Here is an 18,206-nt window from a genome sequence, read left to right as displayed (position 1 = left end):
TTCTCAAAGGTTGATTATAAGTCATGCATGTTCATCTTCGTAATTTTTCACCTGCTTGTGCTGGTAATGAGATTAGTGATTATATACACAGGGTCGGCTCTCGCCCCCAGGCTTTAAGGAGCTTTTTATTCATTTCATTTTTTAGTTTTTTCTTTTTAGGGAGGAGAGGGCAGGGAGGAGAAAGTACCCTGGCTGTTCTACTTGAAGGATGATTTTTCACAATGTTTTCATGAGCTCACCCCTTTGGCGGTCCCCGGGGGCCAGTGAGCCTGTGAGTCTCCCAGCCCCTCTCTGTGTCCCACCTGGGGCCCCCGATGTTTGTCAGCACTTTGTACCCAGGGTTGGCTCAGAGACCCGGTGTCCCCCTGCACTCTAGACCCAGCCCCTCCCCTCTCCTCGGGGGTCTCAGGCCACCAACCTGTGCCTTCAGCCCTGCCCGGTTTTCCCAGTGCAGGAACAAAGACCCCACCTCCCCAACACGCCCCTGGCCCTTTTTATTCATTTACCCTTTACCGTTCTCCTCATGGCCAGCCTTGTCTTCTTGCCAACCATGTCAGCGATTATAAAGACTTTCGCCTACAAGGAAATGAAGGGAAATAAGACTTTAAAGACGGAAGCCAAATGTGATCACTTTCTTTCAGTAATTTGTGACTATTTTTCACATCCCTCCCCTCCTTCCCATTTCCTCTGCCAACACCCTTTCTTGCTCTTGTTTTCTTTTCCTGGACTGCTATAATTGGCTCTTTTTTCTTTTCTTTTAAAAAATCTCTTTTATTGTGAAAAAGCACACATAAAAGAAAGTACATAAAAGCGTACCCTTGAGTTACCACTACTTGGGGGATTCAGGAGGACAGTGTCCATACCCAGGAGCTCCTGTGGTCCTTCCCTGTGCCCTTCCCCCCACCAGGTACCCATCACCAGACTTCTATGGTGGCCGTTCTAGTTTGGTTTTTTAGTTCTGTCTCCCACTTTTGTGTTCCCTATATGATGTTGTTTAGGTTATACCTGGTTTCAGACTTTATGGACTGGAATCTTCCTTGGACTCCTTTTGAAAAGGATGTCTGTAGTTCCTTCTTTTTTCTTTTCTTTTTCTTTTTGGAAAGGGGGTGGGGGAGAGAGCGTGAATGGGGGGGCAGAGGGAGAGGAAGAGAGAGAATCTCAAGTAGGTGACCTGGGGCCCGATCCCATGACCCTGAGATCGTGACCCGAGCCGAAATCAAGAATTGGATGCTCAACCAACTGAGCCACCCAGGCCCCCCTGTAGTTCCTTTTTGAATTTCCAGTGTGCTGGACCTAGTGGTGGCCCCCACCACCCTGTTGAAACAGTGTCTGTTAAATGTACTGGATGCTTTGCTGAGTTCTCTGGGGCACTGCACATGGGGGGCTGATGGACCTCCTCTTTGGAGCTTCTTTCTTTCCTTGATTTTCACATCTCTACTTCTATCTTTTCTCCTCTTGCTGCTCACCTCACCATATCCTGCTCTCTTCTGTTTCCTGCATACCAGCCACAGTGTGTCAAGCTGGTTCCTGCCTCAGGGCCTTTGCCTGTGCTCTTATCGCTGCCTGGATGCCACTCCCCAGATCTTTGTGTGGCCACCACATTTTTGCCAGGCAAGTCTCAGCTGAAATGTCACCTCTTTCATGTGGTTGCTCTGACCATTAACCTTTTTTTTTTTTTTTTTTTTTAAGATTTATTGATTTATTTTAGAGAGAGAGGAAGCACTAGCGGGTAGGGGGCAGAGGGAGAGGGAGAGAGAATCTCAAACAGACTTGCACTGAGCACGGAGCCCGATGCGGGCCTTGATCCCAGGACCCTGAGATTATGTCCTGACCTGAAACTAAGAGTCAGATGCTTAACTGACAGCACCACCAAGGTGCCCCTGCTCTGACCACTCTTTTTTTTTTTTTTTTTTAAAGATTTTATTTTTATTATTTATTTGAGAGAGAGAGAATGAGAGAGAGAGAGCACGAGAGGGAAGAGGGTCAGAGGGAGAAGCAGACTCCCTGCTGAGCAGGGAGCCCGATGTGGGACTCGATCCCGGGACTCCAGGATCATGACCTGAGCCGAAGGCAGTCGCTTAACCAACTGAGCCACCCAGGCGCCCCTGCTCTGACCACTCTTGCCAGAGAAGTGCACAGTCCCCATTCTTCACAATGCCTGTATTATCTTCTTACTCATTTGTTCCCTGTTTCTTCCTTCCGCCAGTATTGGCCCCGTTGCCCCTTTGTTGGTTTGGTTCACTGCCTCATCCCAGTATCTATAATAGAAGGTGGCAGGTCGCAGGTGTGTGATGAATATTGACAAGCGAAAGGACTCTGGCTGTATTCCCTTAGCTAGACAGACCTGGGTTCAAATCCCCATTTTTTACTGGTGATGTGACCTTGGGCAGATCATTTACTCTGTCTGGGCCTGAGTTTCCCTATCTGCAGAGCATGGTTAATAAAATAAACCTTGGGGTGTCTGGGTGGCTCAGTTGGTTAAGTGTCTGCCTTCAGCTTGGGTCATGATCTCAGGGTCCTGGGATCAAGCTCCACATTAGGCTCCCTGCTCGGTGGGGAGTCTGCTTCTCCCTCTCCCTCTGCTGCTCACCCCTGCTTTTGTCCTCTCTCTCTCTCTCTCACATAAATAAATAAAATCTTAAAAAAAAAATAAACTGTCTTGGAAAGCCTGGGTCCAGTGTTTGTCGTGTTGGCACTGAGGAAGTGATAGTTGAGTATGAACCTAACCAACAGCTAAAATCCCTGCTAACATTTTCTGCCAAGAACAAGTTTATTTTTCACAATGAACTAGATGACTTCCTCTGATCAGACAAGGAGCACTGGGTCATCCTCTAATTTCCCTCTGGCTTTGGCTGCCAGGAAGCTTACTACCAAGGGGAGGTGTCAGGGGCAGCCCTTGTTTCCTGTGGGGCCTGCAGTGCGGTTCCTTCTTTCCTCTCCTCTGTGTGCTCGTCTGTTATTCACTTCTGGCTCCATAGTGCATGTGTTTTTACTTTTTATTGTAGTAAAATACACATAATAGAAAACTGGCCATCTTGGCCACTTTTAAGTGTGCAGTTTGGTGGCGTTAAGCACATTCATACTGTGGTGCAACCATCCCCACCGTCCATCTCCATGATTTTTTCATCTTCCCAGACTGACACTCTGTCCGCATGAAACAGCTCTCCACTTCCCCTAACCCCAGCCCCTGGCACCCACCACCCTACTTTCTGTCTCTATGGACTTGATGACTCTAGGGACCTCAGACAAGTGGGATCTATAGGATTTGTCCTGTGGTGCCTGCTTCATTTCACATTGTCTGCAGTGTTCGCCCATGCCGTAGTCTGTGTCAGAACTTCCTTCCTTTTTAAGGCAGAATAATATTCCAGTGTAGGTATAGACCATATTTTGTTTATCTACTCACCTGTTGATGGACACCTGGGTTGCTTCTGCCTTTTGGCTCTTGTGAATAATGCTGCAATGAGCATGGGTGTGCAAACACTATTTTTAGTACATACTTTCTTACCTTTCTGTGCCTGGGGTGATCTCAGACTAAATTATAAATTAAGGGTAGGTTTGGGGACACTTCCTAGGACTATACTGTTTTATCTGCTTCTGCCCTGTGTGTGTGTGTGTGTGTGGGTGTGTGAGAGGTACTGTGGTCACTGCTGGTGCCCCATCTGGTCCCCCTCATCCCCCAGATGCTCCAGGTGTTCCTGCTAATGGCTCCCACCTGCGTCCTTCTGCAGAGGCTTGCCCTTGGCCAACAGGCATTGCCTCCCACTACATGCCTGGGAAGTAATCCTTCCCTCTTCACCCCACTGTGGCCCTTGGCCAGTGACTGACTGAGGTCTCTGAGTGGGACAAGTCCTGGGGTGCCAGTCACAGTCCTCAGGGCTCCCCAGGGATCAGGCTAGTGCTGGACTCCAGCCAATACCCCATCTTTGCTCAGTTTTGTCCCCCAGTAAGTCATGTGTACGAGAACCTATGTCAGGCTCTGCCTCTGGGGGTCACCATCTAAGACAATGTGTAACTCCTGTATTCCCTACTGCGTTTTGCATCTTGTATGACTGTGGGATGCGGTTGGAATCTGATGGGATTGATACACTGTGGCCTGCTAGGCCACCTGGGTGGTAGCAGGTACCTTGCAAGAGGGCAGAATTCCCACTGTCTGCCACTTAGAGAAGAGATGGGTCCTCACCCAGGAGACCAGGACATTCAGGAGGAGCCCCTGGGTAGGAGGGGGCAGGAACTCCCACCTCCTCGGGGCCTCCCAACTTTGGCTGTGGATAAGAAGCCCAAGGTTTAAGGGGGACCAAGGGGACAGTGACCCAGGGAACCCACTGATGCCAATGGGGAGTGAGCGTGGACTTGCCGTGGACCAGAAGAGCCCTGTTCTCAGGCCCTACCCTCTGTTTTTCCTGGAGAAGTTGGGGGGGTCTAGCTTCAGTGCAGAGTGTTTGGATTTTAAATGTTATACCACTAAATTAATGATAAATTAATGACATTGAAATGTTAGAATATCAGCAACTAATTTCAAGAGCACACGTGGGCCCCCCAGATGTGTCCTGTGAGCAGTTGGCTGGTTTGGGACCACCCTCTGATTGGACTTGGGGGCAGGGGGCAACTGTTTGGGGCGGGCTTCTGGGAGGAGCAGGACCAGGTGGCCCCGATGACTCACATGTTTGTAACTGGTGTGTCTACGAGGGCCTTGTATGTTTATTTCTCTTCTGTCATCCCCCACTGCTTGAAAGTCCCACTGTTTTGATATAGCTGTTTCTTGTTTAAAAGAGAGATCCCCTGCACATATTTAGAAGGTGTTGAAGCCATACCAGCACCAACCTGAGCTTTTCTTCTTGTCTGGGGTTGCTTGGTAAAAATGTGGGATGCCCAGTTAAATTGGAATTCCAGATACACAATGAATAAGTATGTCTCCAGTATTGTGCAGGACATACTTATGCTAAGCATTTGCACATTGCTTATCTGAAGTTCCCCTACAACTGCTTGTCTTGTATTTTTATTTGCTAGCTTTGGCAAGCCTGTTCTTGTCAGGATCAGAAGGATCAGAAGACTGGGGAAAGGAAGCATTTCCTTATCTTGTGATTTGACGCTACATGAAGCCAGACCCCACTTTTGATAACAGCACCGGTGATGAATCAGTGTCTCCCAGGGCCACGTGGGGTTGTGGTACAGCATGGCCTTGCCAGCCCAGAGAGTTCTTATCTGGCCCTGCTATGGATGGGGCTGTGGGAAGCGGTGCCAGCTTCCTGCAGAGATACACGTTTCATTTTGGGGCGGCAGTCTTGAGGGCAGCAGAGAGAGGAGCTTGCAGCCAGAGTGAGGGAGGGTCATTGAGATTCGAGCAGCACCCCAAGGCACCTCTGACTCTGCTCAGAGATCTCCCTCCCTGACGCTGCCCACTCCCCACACCCTGGGGTGGGGGGCGGGAAGGAGAGTAGGCATGTCTCCACACAGTGCGCTCAGCCACCTGTCTCGGGGGATGCTCCCTGGGAAGAGACCCTTACTGAGTGTGCACCCACCCCACCCATGAGAACCTGACCCTAGGCTACCACAGAATCCCCGCTGCCCCCACCCACAGCAGGTGTCCCATCAATAAAGACCAAAGCTATTAGCAGCCTGAACCATGATCTCAACCGGCCCGCTGGTCCTGCCTGGAGCCGCCTCCGGGATCTCCAGTTCTGGGAGTAAAAGACTTACCCCACAGAGGTGGACGCTTTCCCAGCTGTGTCAGTGGCTCCCTGGCCTTCAGTCCCACCTCCACACCGATGGTGGCTGTTCATTGTAGAGAGTGGCAGACTGAAACCCAGAAGACCAGAAAGGACACCAGACACCCATCTGTGTTTCACTGCTTAGATCCCAGTGGTTCTGGTTATCTATTGCTGCATGACCAACTACCTGGACCCCTGGCAGCTGAGATCAACAACACTCCTGTAATTTGCTCAGGAATTTAGGCAGGCCTTGGCTCCTTCTTTCAGCATCAGTTGGGGACATCAGTGGTGTTCACCTGGCCTCCGGGCGGGTGGGGGCCTCCAGAATGCCCAGGGCCGTGGCTCATGTGGTCTCATCAGTAGGGTGGTCACACATCTTCCCTGGTGCCTCGGTGCCCTCAGACAACCAGGTGGAAGCCACCAGGCCTCATACAGGCAGCTCAGCATCCCCACTGCCACTCCCCTACGGGAGCAGTTGGAGTTCTGAGTCTCACAGGTTACACGGGTCCCCAGGCCCATCCCTCAACCAATCCCAGTGAAGGGGGGATGAACTTTGTGGATTGGCTGGGTGTGGTCATGTGGCCATGCCACTGTGGAGCTCGGTACAGGAAGGACCCCTGACCTGAACCCTCCCTCAGGCTGGTGGGGTTCCTGCTTATAGAGGGGCCCAGTTAGGACATGGGATTCTTTTTGTTTTTTCAGCTAAACCTCAGGCACTCAGAGTTGAGTTAATTATACTCCTCAACTAATAACACACTATTATCTTGGTCTCTGCAGGGTCCTGCTTTTATTTTATTGGTCGGTTTATTCCTATTATCTTTGCTCCCCATGCCATTCCGTTTTCCCACTGTGGCAGACTTCCAGCTCCGCTCAGTGTATATCTGTTTGCCTGTGTTTTGCAAATGGTATATTTTACTTTGGGCATGTGTAGTTTTACTCCCCGTGAGCAGTGTTGGGCTAGCTTGTTCTGTTTCTTACCTGTTCCACTTTGTGTTCTATTTTTAAGGTCCATCCTTGTTGCTCTGTGCACACCAAATCATCGACCTAGCATTCGGTGGGGTCCTCACAAGGATGTGTCTGGCAGGGTCCCAGCAGGAAACGGGGTGGGGGGCTCCCAGGGTTTACCAGAGGAGTGGTTAATGAAGAGTCATAGAACCTAGGTGTGGGAAGGGTCGGGGGAACTCTAGGGGTTTGGACTGTGCTTGGAGTCGTGGTGGTGGGTGGGGAGTCCTTAGCACCCTGGGCCTGCAGGGGCTGGGGAGAGGCAGCTCTCCGAACCTAGCAGGGTCACCCAACTGGAGTTGTGGCCTTCGGTGGAGGGGGCAGCCACCACCAACCCCTGCCCTGGAGGGAAGAGGGCTGGCAGATGGGGAATAAGATACTCTATCCTCTGATCTCCTATCAGTGGCTGCCATTGAGGGGTGCAGGAAAGGTCAGCCTCCCAGGTGCAGAACAGGGTGGAGGAGGGCAGGGAGTGGATCTGGGGACAAGGAACGGCATCGTGGCCTGCGCCTGCTGGGTCCCCACCTACCGCCAGACGAATACCTGGTTACCACTGTGGGCACGTGGACCTCTGCAGATTTCCCTGGATAGCTCGCTGGACAGGAGGACGCGGCCTGTGTGCGCTGCACATGCTTGCGGACCTAACTGCATAGACGCTCCTCTCCAGGGGTGTCTGCTCCCGTGGTCACGTGGACCAGCTGGTCTTGTCGTAATCACAGTTTTGTTATTATGAATGTGCATATGTTAGCCAGCTTTGCCAGCGGGCTGGGTATAGAGCAGAAGCTGTGTGGGTTTGACTCTGCCTTCCCCTGGTCCCTGATAATTTCCCACCTTGGGAGGGTGTGACCCAGCCTGCTGGCACTGGGCAGCCTGGCTGGAGGCTCTTTGTTTGTGACCACAGTCTGGCTGCTGGGGCTACCCCCTGCATGGAGGTCAGCCTCCCTTTCTCAGCCCCTCCGCTTGTGGCTCCTCTTTTTAGATTGGAAGGGGGGGCATGTCTGCAGAAGCCAGACATGAAGGGGGCCACTTGCTGTGGGGGCCGTGGGAAAACAGCAGCTGGAGTATCCAGGAGGAACACGTTTCAATCTGAGAACAGCAGTGTAGAGATTGTGCTCTCCTACTTGTCACCTGTGTGTTTCCAGCCCTGCTTGCTTATCTCCACGGACAGGGAACTTACCCCTTTCCCCTAGCAGCCTGGTCTAATGCTTGACCTGGAGAAAACTATTCCCCTGTGGAGCTGAAGTCTACCCCGGTCCACCCTTCATACACACCTGTGGGTCCTGACCTACCCGGAACAGCTGTGGAGATATACCAGGGCTTTCTGAGGCTGCTCTTCTCCAGGTGAGCCACCCTAAGGGGCTCAGGACCCTCTCCATTGGGCTACCTCCTCTGAACACGTTTCCGTTGGTCCCACCCCTCTCGCAGGTGGGCATACAACCGTCAGACAGCACCAGGAGGCTCTGAGCAGCATGTCATGAGCCCCAGACTTCCATTCTTCCAGCTGGAGACCATAGTGGGAATGAGCATGAGATTCCCAGTTTAGGAGTGAGCCTGGGGGGACCCTGAATTCAAGCACAGCCAACCATGTATAAGTCACATAGGCTTTGTGGGGAGCAGGAGCCCATACCCCATTATGACATCTCAGGGTGGCTAGGGCTCGGTGGTTTTCAAGAGGAGTCAGAAATTTTCTTTCTCTTTTTTTTTTTTTCTTTTTTAGAAACCTGAATTTTCATGTGAACATTTCCAATTTGTAAATGCTGGCTAACTAATTTAAAGCTAAAACCCACTGTGTGGGATAAACAAAACACACGAGTTGGCTGACTAGAACCCCAGAACCCGTGGGGCCCCCTGTTGTGACCGGAGGTGTGGTGGAGCCTCTTCATTGTGTACAAATGCAGGCTCAGAGAGGGCAAGGGCCTGGCTCAGGGTTGCACAGCAAATGAGGAGTACGCAAAGCCAGGGCCTGATGTTCTTTATGCTTCCCCGGGCCTGGGGTGGGGATGATGGGCGAACCCAAGACCTAGAATCACCTAGGTGTGGGTAGAATGTAACGCTTGGGGGGGCCAGGGCACCCAGAGGCCGAGAGGAACTAGGGGACCAACTCATGGGAGGATGTGAGATGGGGTGGAGTGTGGCAGGGCTGGCTGGGAACAAAGTTCCTCTGGGAGAAGCTCTGGAAGAAGCCTGCCAGCCTGTGGCGGGAATATTTGCCTCTTGGGGATGCATTGTTCGTGTGGGCAAGGTGGAGGTGGGAGGAGGTTTTGGGTCTTGGTTTGCAATGTTTTCTTAAATGACGCTATTGAGAGTGGACTCAGGGGCTGCTTTCAGGCCTTCGTGCCCCACAATCTCCAGGTAGAGGGTCATTGACCTGATCAGGGGGGACCACAGGCCCCAGTTCTCCCTACAGCCGATTCCTAGTTGCACTTTATAGAGCCCCCTCCCCCACCCACTCGCCTCCTGAGATGGCTTCTTGGTTGGGGAGCAGGGGTGGATGTCCGTTTGTGTCTTTACCAAATTCATTTGGACTTTCCTTGGGCTTCTCAAATTTGGCATGGCCCAAACTGGGCTGCACATCCCTCTCTGCAGGCCCTCCTTTGGCAGCCTTCCTTGTCTCAGGAAGGCAGAGCTCCATCCTTCCAGGTCCTTGGGCCAAAACCTCGGCTCACCCAGACTATGGTGGCCCTCTGCTGTTCCTCATCTCCCTCCTGCTGCCTCGGGCCCTTTGCACTTGCTGTTTGGTTGGCTGACATACAGATATGCCTTTACCTCCAGATATTCACATGACTGTCTCCTTTGATTTCCTCAGGTCTCATGAAATGGCACTTCCTTAGAGAAGCCTTGCTTGACCACCCTGGCTAAAATGAGCTTTCCCACAGGCCCAGTCACTTCCTGCCCACTTCCTTGCTTTCTGTCATTTATTTCTCCATTGTACTTACTCCTGCCAGGCATTCAGTAATCTACTGCTTTGCTGTGGGTTTATTACCTGCCTCCCCACATCAGAGACTGAGCTGGCAGCATGGCCATGGATCTGTCTTATTTGCTGAGAACCCTCCAGTTCTAAGGTGCCCGGCACATAGGACCTGTTCAGTCAGTTCTGGTTGACTGGCTGGCAGAGGCCAAGCTCCTTATCCTGCTGTGCTGGGTGCTGAGTTGCTGTCACTGCCCCCCTTGACTCAGATCCTTGCACTCCACTCCAGTCCTGCCTGCTCACCGTGCCCTGGGGATAGTTTGGGGTGGGGGGCCGGGGTGGGTGGGTACAGCAGCATAAGGCTGCTTCCTCTAGAAACAGTGGTGGCAATGCTCTCTGCTCCCTGTCTCCTCTTGTCAGAAACTTTTAGAGAAGTTATTGTTATATTGTTTGAATGTTGAAATGTTTGAAATTATTATATTTATAGGTTTGAAATAACAAGCACTTAAAATACTAGAGATGCCACTTTATTGTCTTTCCCCCCCCTTTTTTTGGAAAGCCAGACAATTTTAGCAAAGTGACTGCAAACAATAGCTCAGCCTCGCTGCGGTGGGTGGAGAAGGAGCCCATGTCTGGGAGTGAGGGCAGGGTCAGGGCGGTTCCCACTGGGACCGCGGACCTTTCCTTGCTGGAGCAGGGAAGCCTCCATGGGGCTTGGGGCCACAGCGTGTTGGGGTCAGCTGCTCTCAGGTCACATGGGCTTCGCAGAGGAAGGGCTGAGTAGGGTTGGGGAGAGCAGGGAGGGCATATCCCAGGGCAGATGGGAGGTGAGGCTGGGGCTGGGGTGGGGCCAAGGAAACAGATGGAAGGAGCAGAGAGTGGAGAGCTGTTCCTGGGGGAGAGTGGGCAGGACTTGGGGGGTGGGGTGTTAAGGACAGCAGGTATCTAGAATAATTCTGGGAATGGTGGTAACATTTACAGAGACAGCTGAGGACATTGGCAGGAACCTCTCCTGTGGCTAAACTTGTAGTCTGAGGGAGTCTTCTGGCGGGGGTGTGTTCCTGAGCCCTGTGGTCTGAGGGCTGCGGTGGGGGGCTTGGCTGGGTGTGCCGCAGCCCGGGAGGAGGCTTGTTCGTGCCCAGCATCTACCTGACTGTATCGTCTGGCTGGCGGCCGGGCCTCTTGGTGGATGGCTGGGGATTGAGTTGGACTTCGGTGGGGAGAGAAATCATTTGGGTGGTCGTGTGTGTGTGACCACCTGTGATGTCCCGGCACATGGATGAGGCTGTGGGTGAGACTGTGTGTGTGTAACTGTGTGCCTGTCACCAAGGGTGTGAGACACCAGACATGTGCCCGAATGAGTGTGAGTAAGAGTGCAGGGGTGTGTGGGGGGGGAAGGGCCGTGGGCAGGAGGCTCCCACTCAGAGGGCATATATCAGAAGGCAGGTGAGGGTGGGGGGGTTCAGTGGCCCCACACTGGGGCCACGTTGGCGGCTCTGCACGCCGACACCTGTGGCACGTGAGCGACGGCCGAGGCCCCCGTCTGTGCATCTGAGCAGACGTGCCTAGGAGCACGTGTGTGTGCTGTACTCCAGGGGTGCACACGTGGGAGGGAAGCCAGCTGGGGCGCTGTCCAGCCATGTGCGTGTGTGCGCTGGCATGTGTCCACGTGGGTGGGCCCCCGCGGGGTGCTGACAGGTGTTCCTTCCCGTTCCCCCAGGGCCTCGCAGCAGAGGACACGGTTCATCTCAAGGCAGCACCTGGGCCGGCCGTGGGACCATGGCGCGGCTCCAGGAGCCTGCGGGAGCCTTGCTGGCCCTGGCCCTGGCCCTGGCCCTGGGCCCGCACGCCGGCACGGCCGCCCCGAGGCAGGACTGCACGGGCGTCGAGTGTGCGCCGCTGGAGAACTGCATCGAGGAGGCGCTGGAGCCGGGCGCCTGCTGCGCCACGTGCGTGCAGCAGGGCTGTGCGTGCGAGGGTTACCAGTACTACGACTGCCTGCAAGGCGGCTTTGTGCGTGGCCGCGTGCCCGCTGGCCAGTCCTACTTCGTGGACTTCGGCAGCACCGAGTGCTCCTGCCCGCCGGGCGGCGGCAAGATCAGCTGCCAGTTCATGCTGTGCCCAGAGCTGCCCCCCAACTGCATTGAGGCCGTGGTGGCGGCCGACAGCTGCCCGCAGTGTGGCCAGGTGGGCTGTGTCCACACCGGGCGCAAGTACGCTGCCGGCCACACTGTCCACCTGCCGCCCTGCCGGGCCTGCCACTGTCCTGATGCTGGGGGCGAGCTCATCTGCTACCAGCTCCCTGGTTGCCGTGGAGACGCCAAAGCCGTGCCTGTGGCTGCTGCTGGAAACTTCTCGGATGCGGAGGAGGGTGACCCCAAGCGACACTATGAAGACCCCTACAGCTATGACCAGGAGGTGGCTGAGGCGGAAGCTGCAGCGGCCCTAGCGGGCGAGCTCCAGGCAGGCGCTGGGGGCCCAGCTGCTCTGGGAGGCGGCAGTCAGCTGTCCTCCGCCATCCAGGCCACCCCCTGGCTGGCCGCCCTCCCTAGGCCCACGGCGGCTGCTGCCCTGGGTCCCCCGGCCCCTGTGCAAGCCAAAGCCAGGAGAGTGACAGAAGAGAGCCAGGGTGAAGGGCAGGAGGAGACAGAGGAATTGGCCACCAGGGAGCAGCCAGCAGCAGGTGGCCCCAGGGGGCTGGATGGATCACCCACTCCAGGCCCAACTGGGCCTGGTCTCCCTGCCCAAGAGGACAAGGCAGAGGCGAGGGCAGGGCCTGAAGAGAACTTAATTCCAGAAGCTCAGGCCACCCTCCACAGTGCTGGGCAGGAGGGAGCCGGGCACGTTCTGGGGTCAAGCTCGACCAGTGTCCCCCCATCACAGGCCGCACCGAGCTCTCCTGGGGGCACGATGAAGCCCAACCCCCACACCATCCTGACCCTATCTCCCCAAGAGGCAGCCTGGGTCCCACCTACCCAGGAAGTGCCCAAGCAGCCGCCAGTTCTGCCCCGTTCTCGGCCAGAGGAGGAGACAGACCCCAACTCTGTTCATTCTGTCCCCAGAGGTGACCCTGAAGGTAAGACCCTATTCTAGTTCCTCCAAGGGCACTCAGCCCAGGGAAGGGCAGCCTCAGGGCCCCATCAGGGCCCCCAGCTCTCTGCCCAGTTGCCTGGGGCTGGAGAAGCTGGGTCTGTAGGGCCAGGCTAAGGACAGTCAGCCCAGCCCATAACACTACAGGGCAGGCGGCTCTGAGATGGCACTTTCTCTCCGGCTGCCCTCCTAGGGACAGAGTGGGTTGGTAGGGCTGAAGTCCCTCTTGCAGTAGGTGCTGGGCTACCTGGTGGGGCTGTGGTTGAGGGCCTCTTAGGCATACCTTCTCAGGGCTGGAGGTCCCTGAGGAGGGTTCCAGCTCAGGTGCAGGTGGGCCCAGGTGGGGGGTCCACAGGTGCCCTGGCAGGAAGTGGGGAGTTTTGCAGACCTGTTCCAGTGGCTTGCTTTCATCCCCCTTTGACAGTAGCCTCTGGGCGTGGCTGTGTTCTTGGTCTCTGAGGTGACAGCAGAAGAGATGTGGTCTCTCGTGGGGGCTCTTTGCGATAGCCCAGGACCAGGGCTGCCACCCCTGCCAGCAACACACATCATTCTCATCCCTGCTCTGTGCAGCACCTCCCGGGCTCCTGCCTACTCAGAGTAGAAGCCAAAGCTTTCTCCAGGGCCACAGGCTCTGCCCCAGTCAGCCCCGTGACCTCCTGGACCACTTCTCCATCACCCTTGTCTTAGTCTGTTCTGGCTGCTGTTACAAAAATGCCATAGACCGGGGGGCTTACACCCCAAGCATTTATTTCTCACAGGTCTGGAGGCTGGGAAGGCCAAGATCAGGGTGCCAGCAGACCTGGTGTCCGGTGAGAGCCCGTGTCCTGGTTTGCAGATGGCCATCTGCTCATTGCGTCCTTGCATGACACAATGAGATGAGGGTGCATCTCATCTGAGATACACAGAGAAGGAGCAAGTTTTCTTACATCTCTTCTTAGAAGGGCACTAATCCCATCATGAGGGATCCACCCTCATGGCCTAATTACATCCCCAAAGGTTTGTCTCCACATACCATCCCTATTAGGGTTTTTTTTTTTTTTAAGATTTTATTTATTTGAGAGAGAGATAGCGAGCGAGCACAAGTGGGGCAGTGGGAGGGGCAGAGGGAGAGGAAGAAGCAGAACTCCCCACTGAGCAGGGAGCCCGATGTGGGGCTGGATCCCAGGACCCTGGGATCATGACCTGAGCTGAAGATAGATGCTTAACTGACCCCTCCCCCCATTAGGGTTTTAACATATGAAGTTGGGAGTGGGACATAAACACTTAGTCCCTATTGACCTTCTCCCTCAGGGCCTTTGCACTTGCCACCCCCTCTTAACATGCTCTCCCAGGTGTCCATGTGGCTCTGTTTTCCAGGCCACCTCCCCAGAGAGGCCTTCTCTGACTACCCAGTTAAAAGAGCACTCCACCTTCCTCTTACCCTGCTTTAATTTTTCCTAGCAATACCTGACATTATAGCATGTAGTTAACTTGTTTAATGTTGTCACCCCAGTAGAATGTTAGTGCCATGAGTGGAGGGACCACATCTGTCATCTCTTCTGCTATGCCTAAGGACCTCCAGTAGGGCCTGGCAGCACAGTTGGTGCTCGGTAAATATCGGGTAAATAAATAAGTGAATCACTGGGGGCTTTCTGGCCACGCCCCCTACCATCCTTTTTCATCATAGCTTCCCAGCCATCCTAGGAACACCTTACGCGGACATATCCCCTCTCTTCCACCCATTTCCACACATTTGTTCCCAGCCAGCTTAGGTAGCACCTCCTCCAGGAAGCATTCCCTGAATCTTTTTTTTTTTTTTAAGATTTTATTTATTTGAGAGAGAGAATGAGAGAGAGAGCACATGAGAGGGGGTAGGGTCAGAGGGAAAGCAGACTCCCTGCTGAGCAGGGAGCCCGATATGGGACTTGATCTTGGGACTCCAGGATCATGACCTGAGCCGAAGGCAGTCGCTTAACCAACTGAGCCACCCAGTTGCCCAGAATCTTTATGTCTTGTCTGATCCCCTCACCACCACCCTCCCCAGCTCCCTGCCTCACCTCTGAGGGTACCCTAGGCAGTTGTCTGGTTGTCTAGAGATCCCTCCCTATAGCTGAGAGTCTGTGTCTTGTTCAATCTCATATGTAAACCTTCTCTATAAACCTTCATTAGGCATTAACTGTGAATAGGCCCTGGTGGGCCCTGGGGAGGCAGAAATGGACCACTATGGCCCATGTCCACAGACTGGGGGCTGTGAGGGAGGGATGTCTGGGTGGTGTGTGGGGAGGTTTCTTGGAGGAGGGGGCATGAGGGGGCTCTGGGATTTCTGCAGCATTCCCATATACCCACCCTGCTGCCCACAGCTGTGTGGCCTTGGGCAGGTCTCTTAACTGGCCTGGGCCCCGTTTTCCCAACTGTCAAGTACTATGCCTTTGTTGGGCATAGACTGTGTGCAAAGCCTGTGCACGTGTAGTGAGGGGGTGAAATTGCAGGCTCCTCCTGACCTGGTGGGAAGATCACCCCCCACCACCCCAGATGGCTCTCCTTCTAGCCCCATTATGGTGAGTGGGGCACAGAACTCACCCTTGCTGAGTGATCACCTCCTAGGTGCCAGGCCCCATTTCTGTGACCTGATCCTTCCCACAACCTGGGGAGGTGGGCTCCTTCTTTAAAACTGAGCACATCAAGGTCGGAGAGGTGTGGCTCGTGGTTCCAGGTCACATGGTGGGAGTTGGTGGGCTGGAACCAGGGCAGTGGGCTTCAGGGGGCTCCTCCTTACCCAGCCCTGAGCTTGCAGGGAGCATGCGTGGGGTGGGTTGGGGGCTGTAATGAAGTACACGTGTGCCTGGGAGAGCTTGCAGGCCTGACTGTGGAGCATGGTGCATGCAGCGTGTGTTTGGGTTGCAGCCTCCAAAGGTTCCAAAATAGCCCCAGCCCCCACCCCCCACCCCCGCCTTTCACTCCAGAGGCCTCTCTGTGGTTCTGGGCCTTTGGAATCTTGGAGACTTACTTTGTTCTCAGGAGTCCTAGTTTTTTGTTTTTTTTCCTCTGCCCTGTGTTTTCTCAAATGGATTTTGGGGTGTGGCCTTTGAGGAGGGCTGCTTGGGGGCAGGGGCCCCTGATGGGGTGTCCCCTATCCCATCCAAGGGCTGTCCTGGCAGAGGGCCCAGGACCCGCAAAGCCCAGAGATAATTAGCAGGGCATGGACCAGCAGCTGCATTTTTTGGTGTGCAAGGAAAGGAAGGTGTGGGAGGTTGGGAGTGGTGGGGGGTTGGGGGGGAGCTTGCCTTAGCCAGATAAACAAGACTGGCCTGCCACTGACCACCCCCATCCATCTTTCCTCCTCTCCTCACCCCGCGTCCATCCGCCCCCCACCAGCTCACGAGTTCTCCACGACCTGCACAACTCAGGCAAGTGGCTTACCATTTTGTGCCTCCTTTCCTCCATCCGTAAGGAGCAGGGAGGTCCCTGCTTCGTGGGGATGTCTTGAGGATGAAAGGAGCTGATTCATGTCCAGTGCTGGGCACGGAGCTTAGCACTTGCTGAGTAATTAAAAATGTTAGCCACTGGTTGTCACCTTCCTCTCTTCCTTCTACCTATTTATTTCCTCAACAGATGTTTGTGGCCCACCCTCTCTGTGCCGGGGACTGTGCCTTTGAACAAGGCCAGCACAGCCTCTCCGCTCCTAAGGTCTCTTGGGGGAGGGGGTTGTTCAAGGATAAGTGCACACACACAGGTTTACTCGTGGCCATAACGGAGTACACGCAGTTCAGGAAGGGTGGGCGGTGGGAAGCCTGATAGGTGGGGGTCAGGGACCCGATGGAGCATCCTTTGGGAAGTGGGGACCTTGTGGGGGGAGGGCTGGGGCATCCCAAGTGACGGAGGGGCCCTCAGTGCAGAGGAGCTGCGGAGGTGGCTGTGCCCTGCTCGCCAGTGGGGCCGGCTGAGAGGCGGGCCATGGAGCCGGAAATGACCCCTAGCCATGTTGCCATGGCAGCCCTGGGGCCTGGAGAAGGACGTTTCCAGCCATTGCCCTAGGCCCGGCTTGGGTGGGGGTCCTGTCTGAGCCGGAGCTGTGCCAGGGATCCTGGCTGCCTCTGAGCATGTCCAGATGTGGCCTAATGGAAGCCACATGCCCGGCTCCCTGGGCTGGGGAGAAGGGGTCCGATGTCTGTTGTCACTCGGGGGGCTTTGTGAGCATGCCTTCCCCTTCTACCGCTGGGCTGGCATGATGGAGGGAGACAGGGGATTTCTGGGCCCCAAGGGAGGGCTGCCCGGGGGCAGGGTGGCCCTCGGGAAGTTGGAGTTTCTCCCTCCTGGGAAAGGCTCCAGCAAGACCTCTGTGGGGCCCCAGACCACGTGGCAGGAAAGGGGCCCCTTCCTTGGACCCTAGTGTAACCAGATTCTGCAGGGCAAGTATCTTTGGATGCTTTGACATCCTGGTTAACAGAGAAGCTTTAAAACTCAAATAACTCTATGAATTGCAGACATTGTCATGCTTGCGTCTTGCGCCGGCACCGTTATAAGCACTCTGTGATAATTAACCCCTTTAATCCTCACTGCCACCCCCTTAGTTTACAGCAGAGGAATCAGGCCCCTCGTCCGAGGACACATGCACAGGGAGCAGTGGATCCAGATTTCCCTCGTATTTCTTCGTGTCTTCATCCCTGTCATTTCTGAGTGCCCGGTGTGTGCATGGGCTGTGACAGATGCTGAACGTACAGTGTAGAACAAAGGCCAGCACCATCCCTGCCCTTTGGGAGCTCACGGTTTAGTGGGGGAGATAGCCCAGTAGTCACATGGGTGTGATGTTCTGAGTCATGACCAGGGCTGAGGAAGGAGGTGGATGTGCTCTCTAAGCCTATCTCAGGGATCTGACTTCTCCTGGGGATCAGGGAGGGCTCCCTGGGGGAAGTGATGTTTGAGCATGAGGGCTTGTTGACTGGATGGTAGGTGGCAAGCAGAGAGGGGACAGTGCTCCAGGCAGAGGACACAGCACGTGCAAAGGCCCTGTAGGTGAAAGGAGCAAATCAGATTTAAAGGAAGCTGTGTGGTTGGTATGAGGCTGGGGAGGGGGTAGGGACCACGATGGTGTTGATCCTCAAGATGAAGATTTGGATCTTTGTCCCAAAAGCAGTGGGGAGCCATTGAAGGTATAAGGCAGGAGGTGGTATGCTCTTACTTGGGCAGTGCAGCACTCCCTCTGGGTGCTGGGAGGAGAACACGGGACTAGCAGTGGGCCTTCCCAATGTCTGTGGGTTTCCAGCACCCCTCCCCGGTGCCCCCACCCCCACCCAGAATCACCAGGCTCTGGCCCCTGGGACACAGGAAAGAGGGACTTGTCCAGACTCTCCCTATTCCCCAGAGGATCCTTAGAGACCCTACCTTTTTGTTCCAGTCTTGGCCTGCGGGAGATTTAAACTTGTGTGGGGCCTAAGGGCACCAGGCTGGGACCCTGGACCCCAGAGGTCACGTCCCATGCAACAGAATCACCTCCTGCTAGAGCTCCAGGCTCCTGGAAC

The 18,206-nt window shown here is 54.8% G+C and overlaps 1 protein-coding gene across 3 annotated transcripts in view; it reads left to right on the top strand.

The window, feature by feature from the left end:
- Positions 1–18,206, top strand: part of FBLN2 (fibulin 2) — an 85,354-nt gene that overhangs the window by 15,941 nt on the left and 51,207 nt on the right. For all 3 annotated transcript variants that reach the window (XM_035723418.1, XM_027586714.2, XM_027586715.2), the window contains exon 2: positions 11,339–12,694. In XM_035723418.1, coding sequence (XP_035579311.1) covers positions 11,398–12,694 — 1,297 coding nt within the window. In that variant the 5' untranslated portion in view covers positions 11,339–11,397. The remainder of the gene's footprint in view (positions 1–11,338; positions 12,695–18,206) is intronic.

This window comes from Zalophus californianus, chromosome 1 (genome assembly GCF_009762305.2).
Source record: "Zalophus californianus isolate mZalCal1 chromosome 1, mZalCal1.pri.v2, whole genome shotgun sequence".
NCBI classification, from domain to species: Eukaryota; Metazoa; Chordata; class Mammalia; order Carnivora; family Otariidae; genus Zalophus; species Zalophus californianus.
Note: the sequence above shows the minus strand (reverse complement) of the source record. Positions and strands in the feature narration are given on the sequence as shown.